The sequence below is a fragment of the Acomys russatus genome, chromosome 3 (genome assembly GCF_903995435.1).
Source record: "Acomys russatus chromosome 3, mAcoRus1.1, whole genome shotgun sequence".
In the NCBI taxonomy this organism is placed as follows: Eukaryota; Metazoa; Chordata; class Mammalia; order Rodentia; family Muridae; genus Acomys; species Acomys russatus.
Window position 1 is genome coordinate 32,272,596 of NC_067139.1, and position 19,131 is coordinate 32,291,726.

Here is a 19,131-nt window from a genome sequence, read left to right on the forward strand (position 1 = left end):
CTCACAAGTATCACGTTAACTACATTTCCATGCAACTGTGAGGGCACAGATCTACTGTGCTGCAAATGACAAACAGCTAAATGCCACCTGCAGTGCCAGATGTACCTCTAAGGAGTCGCCCTTAGCTGACTTCTCAGCGCTTTGCAGGACAATTATCCCAAGGAAGCAGGCTGCTTTCTGAACCCACTCAGTGCTCACAGGGAGAGCTTTGTTCTTGGCTTGGACTAACCCTTTTCCCATCCGGGATGGCAATCCAATAATAATGGGATGGCAGCTGCCTCACTCACTCCTTGAGGGACCTCACACACACTCACATCCAGTGCATCTCAGTCTGAGAAGACTGCTTGCTGGGGTAAAGAGAAGGTGAAGAGAGAGGGAAGCTAGACAAAAGAGGCAGTCCCCAGGGTCCCTGCCCTGCTCTGCTAGTCACAGGAGCACCCCTGAACTATGAGACAATACATATGGTATGACACCACGCTGCTAAGCCTACCTCACTAGCCAGCAACCCCTGGTGACATGAGTGCACCAACCCATGTCCTGGTACCACACCCCAGGTGAGCTGGCTATGGGCCAGAGGTACCTGCGGAGGGACTTGAGCAAGGGGTTGCAGAGGTGGCTGTGGCATCTGGAGAGGCTTCAGCTGAGCAGGGGCCACTACCTGGGAGGTTGGAGCCAGGTATGGAGGCAAATGAGAGGGCACTGGCTGGACAGTGGCCATGGGCTGCGGGGCCAGGACCTGTGGCAGGGTAGGTGGTTGAGCCATTGGAAGAGGCTGGAGGAAGAAAAGGAAGCCTTTGCTCAGACACAAAAGAATTCCAGCGACCTTCTTACATGCATGCTCATAAGCTCGAACTCACTCGCATACATACACATACTCTCCCACATACATACCCGGATTCACACACACAGCCACATCACTTGCATATACACACCTGCATAACTTCAAGATTGCATGCTTTCACACACAGCATTAACACACACAGTGAACTATGTTCACAACATACTTTCACAACATACGTCTACGTGCCACTTACACAAACACACACAGACCTCCAAACTCTTGCTTGTCTGAAGCCAGTTTATAAAAACATTCTGACTAATCAGAGTTCTCCATGAATAGGTCTAGTGTTATAAACTACAGACCTGAAACACACACTCCGACACACACACACACACACACACACACACACACACACACACACACACACGGGCTTTACCTTTAGGACTATCCCCCATAAGGGGACAATTTAAGGGGATAAAATGAAGTGTCACACTTACCTGCTGGACTGGGGGTGCTGGCTGGCTTGGGCCCGTGGGCACAGGGGTGCTGGGTGGTGGCAGCACAGGGGCGAAGCTCATGGAAGGTTCTGGAAAATGCTGCTGGAGGAGTGGAGGGCGGGCAGGGGGTGGCACAGGGCCCACTGACAAGCCAGGCTGCAGAGGAGGTGGAGGCTACATTCAGCAGCTTTTCTTAGCCCTTCTTATCCCTGTGCCCAGTCCCCTCCCCAACAGGAACCTTGTTCCCATGAAGGTGACTCCGTAGAAGCCAGATGTGGTAGCCCTACCACGTCACCAACAATACTGAAAAGCCACATGCAGCCACAGCGCCCACCCAGGGGATGTTCTAGAAAATAAGCTATATGGAGTATTACACAGCCATGTAAAAAGATCATCACAGAGGTTTTTCAGCGCCATGGAGAAAGACTCCTTAGGATACAGGCTGTGGGAAGCTCATTACAGAGATAAGTCAGACTATAAAGGATGAGTCCATCTGGATAGTTCATACTATAGAGACATAGGAAGATATAGCTTGCAGCTGCTGGGAAGGCACCAGGACACACAAGCATGGGAACAAAACTAGCACAGTGAGGCCCTTGGCAAGTAGAGGTCTTCTGAGACTTGGCCACACAGGGGAAAAATCGGGGGCCACACATAGGGAGGGCACTGGTCCATGCAGCCAGCAAAAGAAGAGGAAATCAGAATTATTGCTACCCTGACAATATTCTGATTCTGTGGGTTTGGGTTTTTTTTGTTTTTTTTTTTTTTATGTGTATGGTGTTTTGCCTGCATGTATGTCTGTGTATCACATGCATGCCTGGTACCTAAGGAGGCCAGATGCAGGCATCAGATCCCATGGTACTAGAGTTACATCATGTGGGTGCTGGTTGCTATGGTCACCATGTGGGTGCTTGGAGTCAAACCCAGGTCCCTCTACAGTCCTGTGTTATTGTTTCGCTCTCTAAGCATTTTCAATGCACAGAGAAAAAGCCTGCAGTGCTTATGGGAAAATCTCTGGCTACCTGGGATTTACTTCCCAAGTGGGGGCACTGGCAGTAGAAGAGGCATGGGGAAGCATATCTGAACAGGGTTCAGGGTTCAGAGAAGGGACTGCTGTCCACTGCTCTCCAGCAGACTTCTCTAGGATGTTCCTGGGTGGCACAGGGGCAACACACCCTTGCTTCCTTTTACCTGGTGCTTTATGCAAGAATGTGGGGGAGTAAGTGTGCTTGGGATCAAGTCTCAAAAGATGGATTTACCTAAAACCATAGACAGATGAGTTGGCCCCAACTAGATCATGCCAGGACAGACTGTCCGCTCACCAGCTGGACCACTGTACATGGTTCAGGAGCTCAGGCAGGGCCTAGTGGCTCCTTATTCCTGATGGTCTTCCATTAGGAGACCATCCCTTTCCATCCGCCTCTTCCCTCCTCCTCCTCCTCCTCCTCCTCCTCCTCAATCTCTTCATCATCCCTGTCTGTTTCCCCCTTTGGACCCCAGAGGCATATCACCATAGCAGCCTTCTTCAGGAAATACCAGAAAGTTGGGATGTAGCCACCATAAGCCATCCCTTTTGTTTATGTTGTCTTTATGTCAGGAGTCAAGGAAGAGAGGACAAAGGGCTCTCTGGCCCTGCATTTACAGATGTAATCTCCCTGCTCAGTCTCCTGACTTACATGTTGAGGGATGAATGAGGTTGGCTAAATCAATGAAGATGCGTAGGACAGCAGGGGCCTGATAAAGACTAGTGCAGCTAGTACACTCCACGGCCCAAGGCAGCCCTAACCATGACTGGAAGGCATGAGAGAGGAAGGCAGGACATTCTGGCTCAGTTAGGACTGAGCCTCAACCTTGTAAGAACAAGCCATTGGGGCCGCCAAGTCCTCTCACATGAGGTTTTCCGGCCATTTAAAATCAAAACTCATTTCATTTTGTAACATGAATAAAATTGCAAAGGTGCACATTACAGCGAATCCTGGGGCTCAGGGAAGCAGAGGCAGACATGATCCATGGCATTAATTGCTTTTCCAAAAGGCCTGTTGGGCCTTTAGAATGGTTCAACTCTATGAAGACACGAGGGAAGAGAGCCTGTGTGTGCAGAGGACAGAGACCACAGCACCAGCATTTAGCCAGTGCCAAGAAGCCACCACAGAAGCCCAAGGCTGTGTGACAACAGGGGCCACCAACACAACAGGTACGGGGAAGCTCCCAGTTACCAAGGAAGATAGATCCTATCCACGGGGCCTAAATCACCCTCTTGAGGATCAGCTCCGCCACCCAAGTCATGGGCTCTTTGGACTGTGAAACAAGCACTTTTCTTCAATGTTTAGGAAAAAAGCTAAAGCTGGGCATGGTGGTGCGTGGCTTTAATCCCAGTATTTAGGAGGCAGAGGCAAGCAGATCTCGGTGAGTTTGAGGCCAGCCTGATCTACAAGAACCCAAAACAGCCAGGCTTACAAGAGAAACCCTGTCTTGAAAAACCAAAAAAGAAAAAATAAGAAAAAGAAAAAAGACTAAAATTATAGTGTTTGCCATGCAAGCATAGGACTTGAGTTTGGATACCAGGTAAAAGGAAAGGTGTGAACAAGCATACAGTGCTGGGAGGTGGGCCAGCCTACTGGCCAGCCAGGGAGCTCCAAGTTCACTGAGAGACCCTGTCTGAAAGAATAAGGTACAGACTCATGACACCAGACTCCGGTCTCCATGTGTACACGAAGGGGTGTGTATACCTGCATATACCATACACACAGACATAAAGTAAAATAAATACCCTGCTTGACCTCTCCATCATCCACTTGCTAGATCTCACACACCCCATATCAGGCGTTCTCACAACCTCTTGCCTTCTACAAATACTGAAAATGTGCCCCCCCCTTCAAACCCATTTCTGTCTACCCCAACTTTCAGCAGCTGCCTCTAGCTGAGGGACATGCCAGGGGGTCTTGGATATTCCCTAGAAGGCTGGGTGGTGATAAAAATCCAAAGCACCATTATCATAAATGATATATTCCTGTTGTCATCTCCAGGACAGACTAGGAAAGACCCCAGTGTGCCAGCATCACGCACCTGTGTGGTATTGAGGACAAGCTCAGGACAAGGCTGGTTGGTTCTATCATAGTTCCCCAAGCCATGGGTACCCGAGGTCTGTTCCCAGACACCCCACACTCTTTACCCAGGATTTCTTCACATCTGAGGTTCCAGCCTACAGTTCTGCAGCTCTTGGCGAAGGCGGCCCTCCTTAAGTCTCTCAGGGGAAATGTGGCTGGGAGCCAACTATAGGCCACTCTAACCCTGACCATGCTTAGCACAGCCTAGACAAGAAGCCAAGAGGACAGAGCAGCGGTGGCTCCCAAACTTACCACAGTAGCCTGCTGCTGGAAGGCCCCCAGGGCAGGCAGGCTGTGGGTCAGGCCAGGCCCCTCACTCACGGGGGGGCTGCATATACACGAGGCTGGGGCTGGAGCCGGGTCCACAAGGGAGCTGAGCACCATGCTCTGCTGGCTGCTCTGCGAGTCGGAGTACACGGTGGAGCCCTGGCCACTGTCGAAGGTGCTGTCCGCTGGGGAAGACACAAAAGTACGACTTAGCGTGGACATCTCCAAACGCCACATCCCCAGCATTGCAGACAAGCATAGTGGCTTGTTCCTGGACTCCTTCTGCAGGACTAAGTCTGGCTTGTTTTCATGAATGCTGTTTAAAACTGTCACCTGCTGCACAGCAGCATGGGGAACCACACCTGTGCCCCCCCAACATGGTCTGATGCCAGGGTAGGCAAGGCTCGTTAGCCTACCGGAAGCAGCCCCTGTCACTTCCTTCCCACTCTGGTACTCGGGTGTTGAGACTGACCTGCTTTGATGGTACTTGACAAGGCAGCCTGCCTACATGGCCAGCCAGTGAAGAATGAAAACCGGAAACCCATGTGAAACAGCACTTTGAGGTTTTTATTGCTTCCGGATTCCAAAACCCACAGGCTTTACAATTTGCCACCAAAACACCAAGCTATTTTCACAAGGGGGCTGCATTTTGAGTGAGTACTCTAGCCACTGATAACCCAAGCCAAGTGAGGGGGAAGTCTTGCTGGCTCTGCACTAACAATTTTTCCAAAGAGTGATTTTAACCTAGGAAGACATAAGGAATGCTGAAGTTTAATTGGGCAAAACCAATTAGACAAGCAGCTCTGGTTTTTAATGAGCCAACTGCTCATTAGAATGACCATTTCTACCTTGACAGACAGGAAGGAAAGGGAGGGGGGAGAGAACGGAGTGGGAGAGGGAGGTAGGGAAGAGGAAGGTGGCCCTCAGGCTAACAAGATTCAAGAGGCACAACTCCAGCCATGTGTGTGACACTTTAAACATTGCGAGTGATTTGTATAATTACTTGTGTAATTAAAATTTCACTTGGAGATGGTTACCACCCCCAAAATTAGTTGTGTTGTCACAGTCCTCATCGTAAGTGTTGCGGCAGCAGAAGCCGCCTGCTCGGTTCAGTCAGGGCTGCTCGGGGAAGAATCGTGAAAGCTGATGTGGCACCGCCCAACACACACAGAAGTCTATGTTCGTGATCCTGTTAAGTGCAGGCTCTGCTCAGGCGTGCTTGTCACCTTTCAAGCACAGACCAGTCAGCCACTGCAGAACCCTTGCGGCCAGGTGAGAAAAGGAAAGCGAAAAGCCCACAGCAGCATGCAGAAGGGCATTTGAGGGTGCTGCCCATCGATGAGGAAAGGAGATAAGGGTGTGCATGCATGTGTTCGCATAATCTTCATACCACATATGGAAGCATATATGAGTATGTTTTGTTTATTTGTTTATTTGAAACAGGGTTTCTGTGTGTAGCCCTGGCTGCCCTGAAACTCACTCTATTGTAGATTAGGCTGGCCTCAAACTCAGAGATCTGCCTGCCTCTGGCTCCCGAGTGCTGGGATTAAAGGTGAGCACCACCACCCCAGGCAGCAAGTATACCCATGCATGCACGTCCACATGTGTATTCCCATGTGTGGAGGTGCATACACGTTCTCATCTGTGTGTGTGAATGCATGTACACCCATCTATGTGTGTACAGGTGTCAGTGTGATGTATGATGTGTGTGTATTTACATGAATGGATTCTCTGCATGTTGGGTATTCACTTGTACATATATACATATATATATATATGTATATATATGTATATATGAGAGAGAGAGAGAGAAAGAGAGAGAGAGAGAATGTGTGTGTTCACATAGGAATGTCACAGGTAGATTATCTCTGGAAGGCAGTTCAAAAGACTAGCAGCATTTGTTGTCTCTGGGAGGACAAGTGACTTTCCTGTAAACCCTTATGGGTTTAAAATTCTGAAAAATATGACCATGCCATATATTTTAAAGAAAATATAGTAAGCAAGCAAAAGCCCTATGAGATGCCAACCATGGCCTTTGTCATTTAGTACATAGGTGTCCTGAGTCACATAGGAAGGGACGCTGTTGGCAGAGAGTTCCTATAGCTGACACGAACTCATCGCCTTCTCTCCGTTTCCATGGGATTTTCTCATCCTGGGTCACCAAGACCTTCAGTATCTACCACAAGTGGGGCATTGTTTCTAGGTCCCAAACTGGGTCTCTTCAGAGTACAACATGCAGAGTTCAGCATGGAGGGGAGTAAACAGTGGGCAAAGTACTTCAAAGTGACAGCCGCTCATTTGTATGTAAGTAGTTGTCTTGGATGCTATTTGAGTCATGAATGAAGGAGTTGCATATTAAATAAACAGGGTTTCAGTCTTTCCACATGAACAACCTCAAATATTGGTCTGGGCAGGTCACTGGGCTCAACTGGTCTGTTCCAGGCTGGTTCACAGAGTAGGCAAAGCTATGTCTCCTGTTTCAGTTCACTGCTGAGATTTCAGACATGGAAGGCAAACAGGACACTGACTGCCTCTCCTGAAAAACTGCTGGATCCTCTCAGGGTGGTCTCTGATGAAGCTCGCATCCAATCCACCCCAAGAGGAACAACACCTTGAAAATGGACAAATGTACCAGACGGTGGTGGCACATGCCTTTAATCCCTGCATTCGGGAGGCAGAGGCAGGTGAGTCTCTGAGTTCGAGGCCAGCCTGGTCTACAAAGCAAGTCCAGGACAGCCAAGGATACACAGAGAAATCCTGTCTCAAAAAACCAAAAAAAGAAAGAAAGAAAAAAAAAAGAAAGAAAATGGACAAATGCTCTCAGAGGTTTCTGAAGACAGTAGCAGAGAGAGACAGACAATCCCAGTGATAAAGACAGCCACCACTTGGTCCATTGCACAGCCATCCCATCCAAAGACTGGGTAACGGCACCTCACTTGGCCTTTGTATCCCTCCATAAGGCCAGGACTGCTCCTCTCAAAGAATAAAGAACCAGCTGCCAGTCCACAGATTCCTAATGTGGAGCCAAGGTGGAGCTGGACATCTGACCTGAGAAGCTGGACTCCAGCACGCCTTAAGTCCCTAGTCATGGTCACTGGGGAATGCAGGGAAAAACTCAGTCCTTTCCCTGAAACAGTCACCCATACCCTGCAGGGCAGACAGGGAACAAGCCTGGGCTGGCTCGGGAATCAGGACCCATGTGTCCTAGCACTGGGACCATCTGTTATCCCTATCACCCCAGGACATGCACCCGTAAAGGATCACCCTGTGCCCTGGCACAAGGAGGCTAGGAGGAAGTGAGCTTGGAACAGGAGACTGAAGCCTAGCCAAAGCTTTAGGGAGCCACCTACATCTGGAAGCAATGACCCAGCTACCTGAGGACACTGAGGAGCTCACCACAGATGGAGGCAGCAGCTCCCTGGGTACCTGCCTTTCTCACAGAGCATTGTAATAAAAGATGAGGACTATTTTGCTTTGTCCTGAAGCTGGTTGTGGATGAGAGAAAGGACACAGCTGGCCATGGTGACCCCATTCCATGTACTCACAGGCTAAGGAGGTAACGCTAGCAGGCAAGGCAGGGGGCAGGAGGTGCTGGTCGGCCTCAGGCTCCTCGGGTTCTGGCTGTCCAGGCTGCCCACTCTGTGCATGGTAGGTCACCTGGACCTGCAGGGGACCTGCTGGCAGACCCTTGGCCTTGTCAGGGCTGCCCGAGTCCTTTGGCTCCTGAGACTGTAGTGCAGGCCAGATCCTCTCCCGCCTCCACTGAATGAGTGCCACTCGGTCACGGATGGACTTGGCCACAATCTTCACATCACTCTCATGGAAAAATCCAGAATCAATCTGCGAAGGGAGACACATGGTCAAGTGTCTTGAGGACCAGCCATTCCTGTGTGCATTCCTTTACACATCCATATATACCACCCTGTCCCCAATACACACACACTAAAAATGAATAGGTCTTTTTTTGTTTTTTGAAACAGGGTTTCTTTGTGTAGCCTTGGCTGTCCTGGACTCACTTTTGTAGACCAAGCTGGCCTCGAACTCAGAGATCTGCCTGCCTCTGCCTCCCAGAATACTGGGATCAAAGGTGTGCACTACCATGCCCAGCTCAAATCTTTTTTAAAAGAAAGAAAAAAATAGATTTCTTTTTAAAAAAGATTTATTTATTATGTATATAGTGGTCTGTCTGCATATACACCTACAGGACAGAAGTGGGCACAAGATCTCATTACAAATGGTTGTGAGCCATGATGTGGTTGCTGGGAATTGAACTCAGGACCTTTGGAAGAGCAGCCAGTGTTCTTAACCTCTGAGCCATCTCTTCAGCAGTCCTTCTTTTTTTTTTTTTAAAGACACGGTTTCACTGTGAATCCCTAGCTGGCCTGGAACTCATGATATAGACTAGGCTGGTCTTGAACTCAAGAGATCTGCCTGCCTCTGCCTCCTGAGAGCTAGGATTAAAAGTGTGTTCCACCAGGCCCAACAAGAAAAATAAATAAAATTTAAAAGAGACTGAGTGTGTGGGCTCTTGGCTGGAACATTGCAGGGTATGGATATGAGCGTGCCCTAGTGTGAGAACTAGGCAACACAGAAAAAAGAATACGAGGTGGGCAGCAGACTGGAGTGGGCAGCAGAACTGGAGGGCGGTGGCTGTGTGGGGCAGCCAGGCTCCTCTCACATGTGGAATGTACCCCTGGCATGGCTGGGTTCCTGAGCTATCAGTGAAATAGCCATGAACCCAGGGGCACGTGGACGGCTCTTGTGTGAGACCATGCAGATAACATGTCCTTGTGAGCGGTATCTATCCTAAGGGTCCAGAAACAACGTCCACAATCCTGAGAGGCCATAGGAAACCAGAGCTGCCACTGGCTTAGTGGCTCAGGGCTGGGCAGGAGAACAAGGAGGATGAGCCAGAACTGCCTGGACATGCTCACGAAAGGACAAGGACGTGCAGAGTGACATGGGAGCTCGCACTGGGGCAAATCCAGGACATCTGAACATCAGAACATTGGAACGGGCTGTAACACAAGGATGCTTTAAATGCTAACACACATTGTGCATAAGCAGTTTGCAGACTACCTGTAAGGCTGGGAGGAGGGAAGGGTCTCACTCACCTTTTCTATTTCTTCCTTACCATGACTGTCTCTGTGTGTCAGAGTCTCTCCTTATCCACCTCTCCCCGCCTCACCCCACCCCTCACCCCCCCACACACCTCATTTCTCTCAAGCATTACTGCTCTGGGTGAGGCCACATCATGAGCTGTTGTCCCCAGCAGGGACACTCGGGTCCTCTGTTACATAGGCTGACACATGACTGTACCTCATGAGAGGCCCTAAGCCATCCCTTTCCCCCAACCTGAAGCCTGTACAGGCCAGAGTACTCTGAGCACTATGCTCAGGGTAATCGGCTGCGAAGCTACCGACATCTAAACACAACTGTGCTGTGTCACCTCAGCTTACTATCTCAGAGCTTACTACCTACACAATGGGATAGACAGAAGACTACTCCCCCAGGTAGGCCACAGTGACAAAGTGGCCCCTTTTCTGTGAGATACCTGAGGACGCATCACCTACCTAAGAGAGGCATCCGAGCTCTTCCTAAGTGTCAGGCCACATAAGACAAAGGTCTGAAGACCCAAGGAGCCCCATGGTGGTGTCCCAATGCTTAGATACCAAGGATGGGAGCAGCTGGAGGAAGGGATGGTGGTAGCAAGCTCATGGTGCTTTTGATTCTGAGTGCAAGAAAACCCCTGCTTCACAGGAAGTAAGGGACAGGAATGCTCTCAGGATGATGGGTGCTGGGCTGCCGCTCCCTCTCAAATAATACGTGGGGGGGTGGGGGTGGGGGTGGGAGTCGTTCTCTGTAACACTCTGACTTCCCAGTGGGTTTGTCCAGATCGTTACAAAGCAGTTTATTTTGAAAGACAATTCTGCTTGTCAGAGAGATCCCCCATGGAAATCTCCCAGGTGAAGGCCTCACTGACTCTGGCAGAGGTATAAGTAGGCTGGGCATGTGGCCAAGGAAAGGGTCAGAGGAGGGGAGGCCAGAGGACACAGAATCCTCTGTGGGATCTGCCCACTTTCAGGGCCTGTGGTTCAACCACCATCTTGGTGGGGAAACTTACTGACAGCAGGACATTCCTCATCCCAAGAAAAGACAAGATGAGGGTCTTTTTTTTTTTTTTTTTTTTTTTTTTTTTCCCCCCCTGTTCTTACAGTCAGGAGCAGGCTCTTCCTAGGGACTTCCAAGCCAACCACAGGGGCATTTGTGAGGCAGCTGAGGCTAGACAGGCCAGAATGACCCAGGACAGTTGTGGCCTAGAGTGAGTGACCCGAGGCAGGTGTAGTAACTGTCACTGATCCCTGAGGCAGGTCTACAAAGGTGGCCAGAGCATGAAGGCCGTGGTCAGGGCCATCCCTAACGTCCCAGGTGACCTCCGTCTCATTAAAGACATTTGGCTAGTTCTGCCATCTGTAGAAATGAGGCTCCGTGCTGCTCTTCTGCAAGGCCTACCTGACCAGAGCTGCCAAAGAGAGACCACCCTACACACGTCACGGTTATTTCTGTTCTGTGCAACATTTCAGCCATCCGGTCAGGTTGGGGGAAAGGAATGGGCTTAGCTGCCTGTAGCCCAGCACCCCACAGAACCTGGCCTGCTCAAGCTCATCCTGCGAATGCAGAGTGTAGGCCAGCCTGTATCCCCACCCTACAACCCGTCTTCATCCTCATCCCACTCCAGGTGGGTCGAGAAGGTCTCATCGGGATTCTAGGGTGCCTGTGGCACCTCACACCTGCGTAGCCTCAGGAATCCAGGATCTCGCCAGATGGTGACTCCTGCAGCCTAGACCCAGGGAGGGGCTTGTAACCTGGAGTCGGTCTCTAATGTGCAGAATGGAGAAAGCAAAGCCAGAACCTTGACAGGCCTCCTGGGACCCAGGACTCACCCTGAGGCCCAGTCAGAGAATGGCAGAGCTATGAGACGGATCCAAGTATGCCTGTTCACAAAACTGAGCCATCACAGGGAGAATATAGGGCTTTCAATTTGCCAAGTATGGCAACCAGGCTTGGCAAAGGGCGGGGGGTGGGGGGGGAGAGAAGTACACATTGGTGGTGATATCATCATCATCATCATTTGGTTGAGACAGGGTTTCTCTGTGTAGCCTCAGCTGTTCTGGAACCTTCTCTGTAGACCAGGCTGGCCTTCAACTCAGAGATCCACCTGGCTCTGCACTCCCCCTGCCCTCACAGTGCTGGGATTAAAGGTATGTGCTATCATTACCCAGAATTTATTATTATTATTTAAGTTGACACAAGTCATGTCCTTTCTACATGGGTGCCGTGCCTCATAATAGGAAGGAAATGCAGTTTGAGGCAGAAGAGGGGAGAAGGTAGGAGATAAGAGAATTCTCAGGAGCAGGAGCTGGACCCATGGACTTCCCTGGAACTGAGACAGGGACGTAGCCTGGGAGTTCAGCCAAATGGCAAAGACCAGCTGAGGTGACTCACCCACAATGGCCCTATCCTGCGGGAAGCTGTCCTTTTCTACCTTATGACAAGCAGAGATAGGGTAGAGCCTTGCGTGTTAACTGCTTCAGAGGCAGCTAAGCAGCATCCAGGAAGAATGTACAGGGTACACTTGGGATTATGACACCGTGTCTTTCAGAGAACTGAAGGCACAGTGGGAAGCTGAGGTCTGGGTGAAGACCCGACACTCAGAATCTCTCTATCAGGGATCCTGAGCATCGTCCTGGAAGCCCCACTCATGCTGCAGCCACTCACACTGAGCCCCAACGTCCCCTCGCCACATCTTAGCCATCCCTGTGGCCTCTGATCTTAAGGCCCCATGCAAAGCAGGCAGAATCACATTTGTAATGCAGCCCTGGCCTCATGGTTATGAAGGCAAGTGTGGTGGTTTGAATAGGAATGGTCTCCATAGACTCATGTGTTTGAATGCTTGGCCCATGGGCAGGTGGGGGTGGGGGTGGGTAGCACTATTGTGTGGCCTTACTGGAGGAAGCATGTCACTGAGGGGCGGGCTTCTAGGTCTCCTATGCTCAAGCTATGCCCAGTGTGGCACACAGCCTCCTGCTGCCTGTGGATCAATATGTAGAACTTTTAGCTCCTTCTCCAGCACCATGTCTGCCTGCATGCTGCCCCATGCTTCCCACCATGTTGATAATGGACTAAAGCTATGAAACTGTAAGCCAGCCCCAGTGTAGTGTTTTCCTTTATAAGAGTTGCTGTGGTCATAGTGTCTTGTCTCTCCAATGAAACTCAAACTAGGCCAGCAAGAATGCTGTTTTACCTGAAGAGATTCTGCCATGTTGAAACCACAATCATGATCCCCATTTTCAACTCAAGCAGCCCCAACAGACACTCCTTACAAGGCCAGAATTCCTTCATCTGAGACACAGGAGACTCTCCCTCCATCCTCCCAAAAGTCCTCCTTCCTGCAGGAGAACTGCTGTCATTCCCCAGGCCAGTACCAATGACCAGTCCAGTGTCCAGCCTGCCACACCGTCTGCAGCTGGCACGCCACCTCACATGAGGCTTACTGTTAACAACAAAGAGCACGGAGAGACAGCTGTTAGCATCAGTGAATAGAGATGTGTGCTGGTAACCACCTGAATGTATGCACAGTCACTCTTGATGACCCAATTGGAAAAACACACTGTGTTCCACATGGAACTAGCCAGCACTGTGAGCCACTGGGGGGGAGCGCTAAGAAACATGGAGCTAAAGAGCCCCATGTATTCAGAGCAGAAGGTCTTCTGGCCTGGATGGGAGTGGAGGCAAGCTTTGTGAGAGTGGGTCAGCCTGGTCACAGGGACGACCATTTTATGCATCTTGAGATGATGGTACAACCAGCACCCAGAGAAAGTAGACCAGATTCCAGTTCAGCCATAGTAGGTCACATCCACCCTCACCCTTACCATGCCATATATAGGTAAGACACAGCCCCGGCTAGCACACTGGGCTCAGTCCCCAGTACTATCAGAAAAAAGTGGGGCAATCTTATTTTAAAGTAAAATTTGAAAGGACAACACCTGTGTGACAACCATGGGTCAAGGATGCTGACGCAGTTGAGCTGCTAGCTCATGTCTGCTGTCTTCCCTCTAGATATCGGTGGCATCCTGACTCCTATGTGCCGCCTTCTTCACGGCAACATGGAGGGCCCTTCTGGACTGTTGTGCCCTGTGGTTATGGGGATGGACATAGACACACACACACACACACACACACACACACCCCTCAGAATCAGAGCAGCATGTCAGTGTAACAAGTTATAATGAAAATGCCTCATGTTGTTGAAGAGTCACTCACCCTATGTGGTACTAAACACTTGAAATGTGGCCAATGAGGCTAAATTTTACACAGTAATTAAATGTTAGTAGGAGCTTGTGGGTCATGCCTATCATTTTGGATGGCGTTGGCCTAGAGAACTGAGTAGAATAATCCAGCCTGGCATCCGGGCTCTAGAAATTCCTATGCACTGGCCATTCACCTCTTGTAGAAGTTACTATAGCACAGTAGTGCTGCGGGGCCTGGGCCTGAGCCGCTCCTTGTCCTGGAACAGCTGTGTGCTACTTATCCTACTGCGTTACCCCAGCAAGCTCAGTGTCCCTTCCTGAGGCCCAGTCTGACATCCCAAGCAGAAAGGGGTCACCTTCCTCACCCAGAGCCAGACAGTGGGATGCACCAGTGCTCTTCCATCACCCTTCAAGGTGTTAAAAGTACCAGAACCCAAAACAACACCAGAACATCTCCAGCAGGAGAGACAAATCCCACGTGCAAAGCCACAGCCCCGGGGCGAGCTGACAAGAGTCGGCTAAGGCAAGCAAGGCCTTTCATGCTCTCAACTTTCCTTTCAGACTCCTTCCCAGAACTATGGCCCAGATACTCCCAAGTCCTGTGCAGAATCTCCATCCTCAGACTCCCTGTTACTGCACACACCTGATCACACACCAGGGACCCCAACCCCACTCTCAGGAATGGCCCCAACCTTCCCATGCATGCTGGCCATTCCTCTGGGGGAACGTGCCCTTCTGGAAAAGCAATTGATTTGTGATTTTTCTTTTTCTAACCCAGACTCCCCCCTGGGTGGTCAGAGCCCCCTTCTCATGCACATTACCATTTCCTGGGCCACCTCGTCGGGCGTCTCCTTCTCCAAGTCAAAAGTAAACTCTATGGCTCCGTTGTCTTTGGGCTTGCCCTTCAGCTTCTTGGGGTCTTCCACCCAAAGCCGCAGGGCTATGGTAGACTTCCTGCCATGGTCCTCTTCTGCAAGTTCCACTCGGACACCCGTGTCTTCCGCGAAGAAGGCATGGCTCAGTAGATCCTTGATCTCATACCTGGAGGGACAGTGGCTCCCAGGTAGGGCTCAGAGGCAAGGGGGCTGCATACCCATCAATACCCAGCACACTGAGCAGGTTATGCTAGAACGTTCTCTCACTTCATTCCTGGTGGGCAGGCTCTGCCCCTAAGGGTAAGACACAGATGTGTACACTAGCATTCCTTAATTCCCAGGCGATGCTGTCCGGTTATGACCTGGTGTACTCTTATTGCATTAAGCTTTAAGACACCCTCTTCCCCTAACTATAAAGGGAAATCACACTCTGTACCAGGCCACCTGCTAGGCAGGTAGATACAGACCCGGCTACACAGGTGAGTCTGCAGTCCTCTAAGAGACTCCTGGTTCAGGGTGACAAGAGGAAGTTGAACCCAAGGTCCCTGGACCTCACTATAGCAGCAAAGTTAGTAGGGAGCCTTTCTCAGGAAGAAGGCATGTGGAAGAATAGAGGCAGACAGATAAGTAAAGACTTGCTGGGCATATGGGTTTGGAGTCAGAGCCCATAAGAGGCTCCACTCCAGGGGCCAGGTCCTCTGGCAGCTAGGGTTGCTATGTGAACATTTCCAGCTCCAGAAATCCATGCACTCAAACACGGGTCCCTAACCACAACCTCCATCAACCATGCAGCATCCTTTGTCCTAAGTCCGGCCTTCTCTGGACATCTTGTCATTGGCAGTGAAGACCAGCTATCCGTCCCCACCTACTCCTGAGAAAGTCATGTGGATGGCTAGGTATATCCCAGTTAGTTTTGGGAGTAGGAAAGCTAAAAAGGCGCCCCCTAGCTTCCTGGCTGGCCTGTGAAGACCACTCCTGTTTTGAAGAGGAATTGGCTTTGTAAAGCAGTTGAGAGGTCCAGAGGTGAAATCCATGGCCTGAGGGATAGCTGGAACAAGTACACGCCTAACGCTGTACAACCTGCCGTTCAGAAGAGCTGACAGGACTGAGGCACATGAGGAGACTAACAATGGAGATGCTCCTTAAGGTCATGGAAATGGAGACAAGTAAAGAAAAAGCAAGGAGGGACAGAGCAAAGGCCTGGGTGTCCAGCACTTCAGGCCAAGCTAGGGGCCTGTCTCTGGCGACAAAGAAGGATGCAGCTCTACACTGCTCACAGCAACTCACAAGTCTGGTGTCACATAGCCTGGGCCAGTCTGCCTGGCCTGGGAAGTTTGCATGGAGAATGCAGCCTAAAATGCCAGCTGGACCAATGTCAGCTGGAGAACACGGAGCGCAGTGTGCTGCAGCTCACCTTTCCTCTTTGTTCTTGCAGATGCACTCCCCGATGATCTCCTTGATCTCAGGATCATGTACCTTCTCGAAGCTGGCCGGCTTGATGCCCTGAGGAGAACAGATCAGAGTTATCTGGCATCACTCAGAGCTGGAGGCACCATCGACACCCTAGTGTCTCCTATGGCCCAGCTTGCTACCCAGGGCTCTTTCCAGCCTGAGGCTTGGGTCTCACTGAGTCGAGGGCAGAGCTGTGTTCAGGAGCCGAGGAGACGGTCTATGAGGCAGAATTCTGGAACAGAAACAGTGGTAAAGATCCTATACGTCTACAATCTCCTCACGATGAGTACCTAGTCAGCACCACAGACAAAGACAAAGAGTCATCTAGAAGCTGCAGGCTGAGCCATTCCTACAGCTTATGCAGAGCAGAGATGGTACAGGGGTGGTGCAGTGTGTGATACTCAGATAGAAACTACCAGAAATGCTAGGAGGTAATAAGGCATGACTCCTCACCAGGCAGAAAAACCAGTCAACAGAAATGAGAGCATGCTGGAAGGTGAAGACAAGGGGCAGGGGTAGAACTTATAGCAGCTGTGTGGTGCTCATTAAAGAACACTTCTGGGAGGGCCGGGCGTGGTGGCACATGCCTTTAATCCCAGCACTTGGGAGGCAGAGACAGGCGGAACTCTGTGAGTTCGAGGCCATCCTGGTCTACAAAGAGAGTCCAGACCAACCAAGGCTACACAGAGAAACCCTGTCTCAAAAAAAAACAAAAAACAAAAAAACAAAAAAACAACAAAAAACATAAAGTCTTCTGGCAATGAGCAGAAATTATAGATACAAAGAAAGAAGCAACTAGAAACAGAAATGTCACAGGTCATATGTGTAGAAGAAAAGACAGAGTAATAGGAGCTGGGCATGGAGCAGAGAGACAAATGGACACACAGCCCTGTTTCCTTCACTTCAGAATTTGTGACCCTAACGAGGCACAGGTTGGCACAGATGGGGAGTACTGAGGGAAAATAAGACGTGTTTAAAGACTGAGATGATGGCTACCTGAATTCAGATGCCCAACGCTCAAGTCAAAGCCAGGTTTGTTGGCAATGCCTATAACCCCAGCACTGGGGGTGGGGGGACAGAGTCAGGCGGATCCTGCGGACACCCTGACCAGCCAGTCTAGACAAAATGATGAAGCCCACAGCTCTAGGTTCAGTAAGAGATCCTTTCTCCAAAGTAACGTGGAGAATCAATTGAGGAAGACACCTTGATAACTTCTCGGCCCCACACATGCCTGCATGGGTGATCAATCACACACCCTGTACCCCAACATAAACACACACACATAAGAAAAGAGTAAAGAAAACACACTAGAGAAAAGATGTTCAAGTTGCTCCCAACTTGAGTGAAAACGCTAGCCCTGTGGATGGTCACACTCAAGACCCAGGCCGGAAAGCGGAACGGGGTAGAAGCAGGCAGGCGACAGGAAGCCTTGGATCTGCTAAGCTCTTCCATTCAGTACAAGGCCAGTAGCCAATGATCTTCCCACTCTGAGAGGACACAGAGGCCATCTTGAGTGGATAAAGCACCCCAGCCTCAAACTCAGGCCAAGGCCCCCGACCCATGCTGTCACAAGAATCAGATCGTCACCTAACACCAGCATGCGGCACAGCTTCCGCCTGTGCTATAGACCCTGATGCAGCGGCTGAGCCTTCGGATCCAGCAGTGGCCCCAGAGCCGTCCCTCAGCTCGGCTGCGGAGAGCTCCCAGGGCCTCCCATACAAGCTGCCCTTCATGATGGTGAAGCACCTCAGCCCAGGGTGGATTCCACGCTTCCCACAGAGCCAGGCCTTTCAACCCACACCTGGGCTTCTTACCTATCCCATCACCTCCCCCAGGGAGACAAGAGCACTGTCTGTGGTCACTGCTTCTGGCCACAGGCCACGAAGAGTCCTGAGAGGGAGAGGGAATCATTGGCCACTCAGAGTGCGTAGATATTGCTCACATCAGAAGTAGGAGCTGGCAGGGTTTAATCTGCTCCACCGCAGGGGGAAGGAAGCAACTAATTACAGAAATAAAATACACTGAAGGCCTCAACCCTCCCATGCTTCATCCTTCAGCAAGATTCAGACTTTAAAAGCCTTGCCCTTTTTGTTTTAGATGGAGAAGGGGGGGAGGGAGGGAGAAAGAAGGGAACAAGAGAAATACACCTGCTGAGCCTGGCTGTTGAAGCCCTACTTGGGGCAGCCGAGAATAAAGAACCCCAAAGAGTTCATTCAGCATTGTGTTGTCTGCTAGCCAGAATGGGGGGCATGCCCAGACTTCTGCCAAAGATGCCCCTTCTTGTCCACAGCCCAGAGGACAAACCACCACCTACTGTGTATAAGACAAGCCCGAAGCCCAAGGATCCCTTCCCATATCCCACCCCGATACCACCCAGATCTCTCAGGCCTTCAACACCCTGCTCGGCAGATAACCCCTGCCTCCCAGGAGTAACTTTACACCAGTGTGGGCTTCTAGGCCAGGCCACCAGCTAAGGACTCTTGCCTGTCACCACCTACCTATCTATAGTGCACACAGAAGGAGCTCAAGGCAACTAAGTGACATAATATGGCTCTAACAGCAAACGGAAAGAGTTGCATACCATCTGCATGAGGGCTCCCCTGGGTAGATTGGCCTAAAGTGGAGCTATATAGGTCCCTGGGCCATGCATGGCTCCACACACACACCTGCCACACAGGCTCATGGGGATGAGATGGACAGACCAAGCACAGGGTCCCACTCGGTTGCCCAGGCTGAAGAGGATGCAGAAAAGAGTCCAGGGATCACATCAACCAAGCTTAGGAACACCCTGAGGGCCTGTTGGCCTCTCCATGAGAACAAAGATGACACATGATAAGAACC

General features: G+C 50.6%; 1 protein-coding gene across 3 annotated transcripts in view; it reads right to left on the reverse strand.

Annotated features, from left to right (window-relative positions):
* The window catches only part of Wnk2 (WNK lysine deficient protein kinase 2), a 112,336-nt gene that overhangs the window by 40,482 nt on the left and 52,723 nt on the right, over positions 1-19,131 (reverse strand). For all 3 annotated transcript variants that reach the window (XM_051170984.1, XM_051170973.1, XM_051170966.1), the window contains exons 5-10: positions 16,253-16,341; positions 14,785-15,004; positions 8,198-8,492; positions 4,638-4,837; positions 1,279-1,434; positions 581-772 (exon numbers count right to left, since the gene is read on the reverse strand). In XM_051170984.1, the coding sequence (XP_051026941.1) occupies positions 581-772; positions 1,279-1,434; positions 4,638-4,837; positions 8,198-8,492; positions 14,785-15,004; positions 16,253-16,341 (1,152 nt within the window). The remainder of the gene's footprint in view (positions 1-580; positions 773-1,278; positions 1,435-4,637; positions 4,838-8,197; positions 8,493-14,784; positions 15,005-16,252; positions 16,342-19,131) is intronic.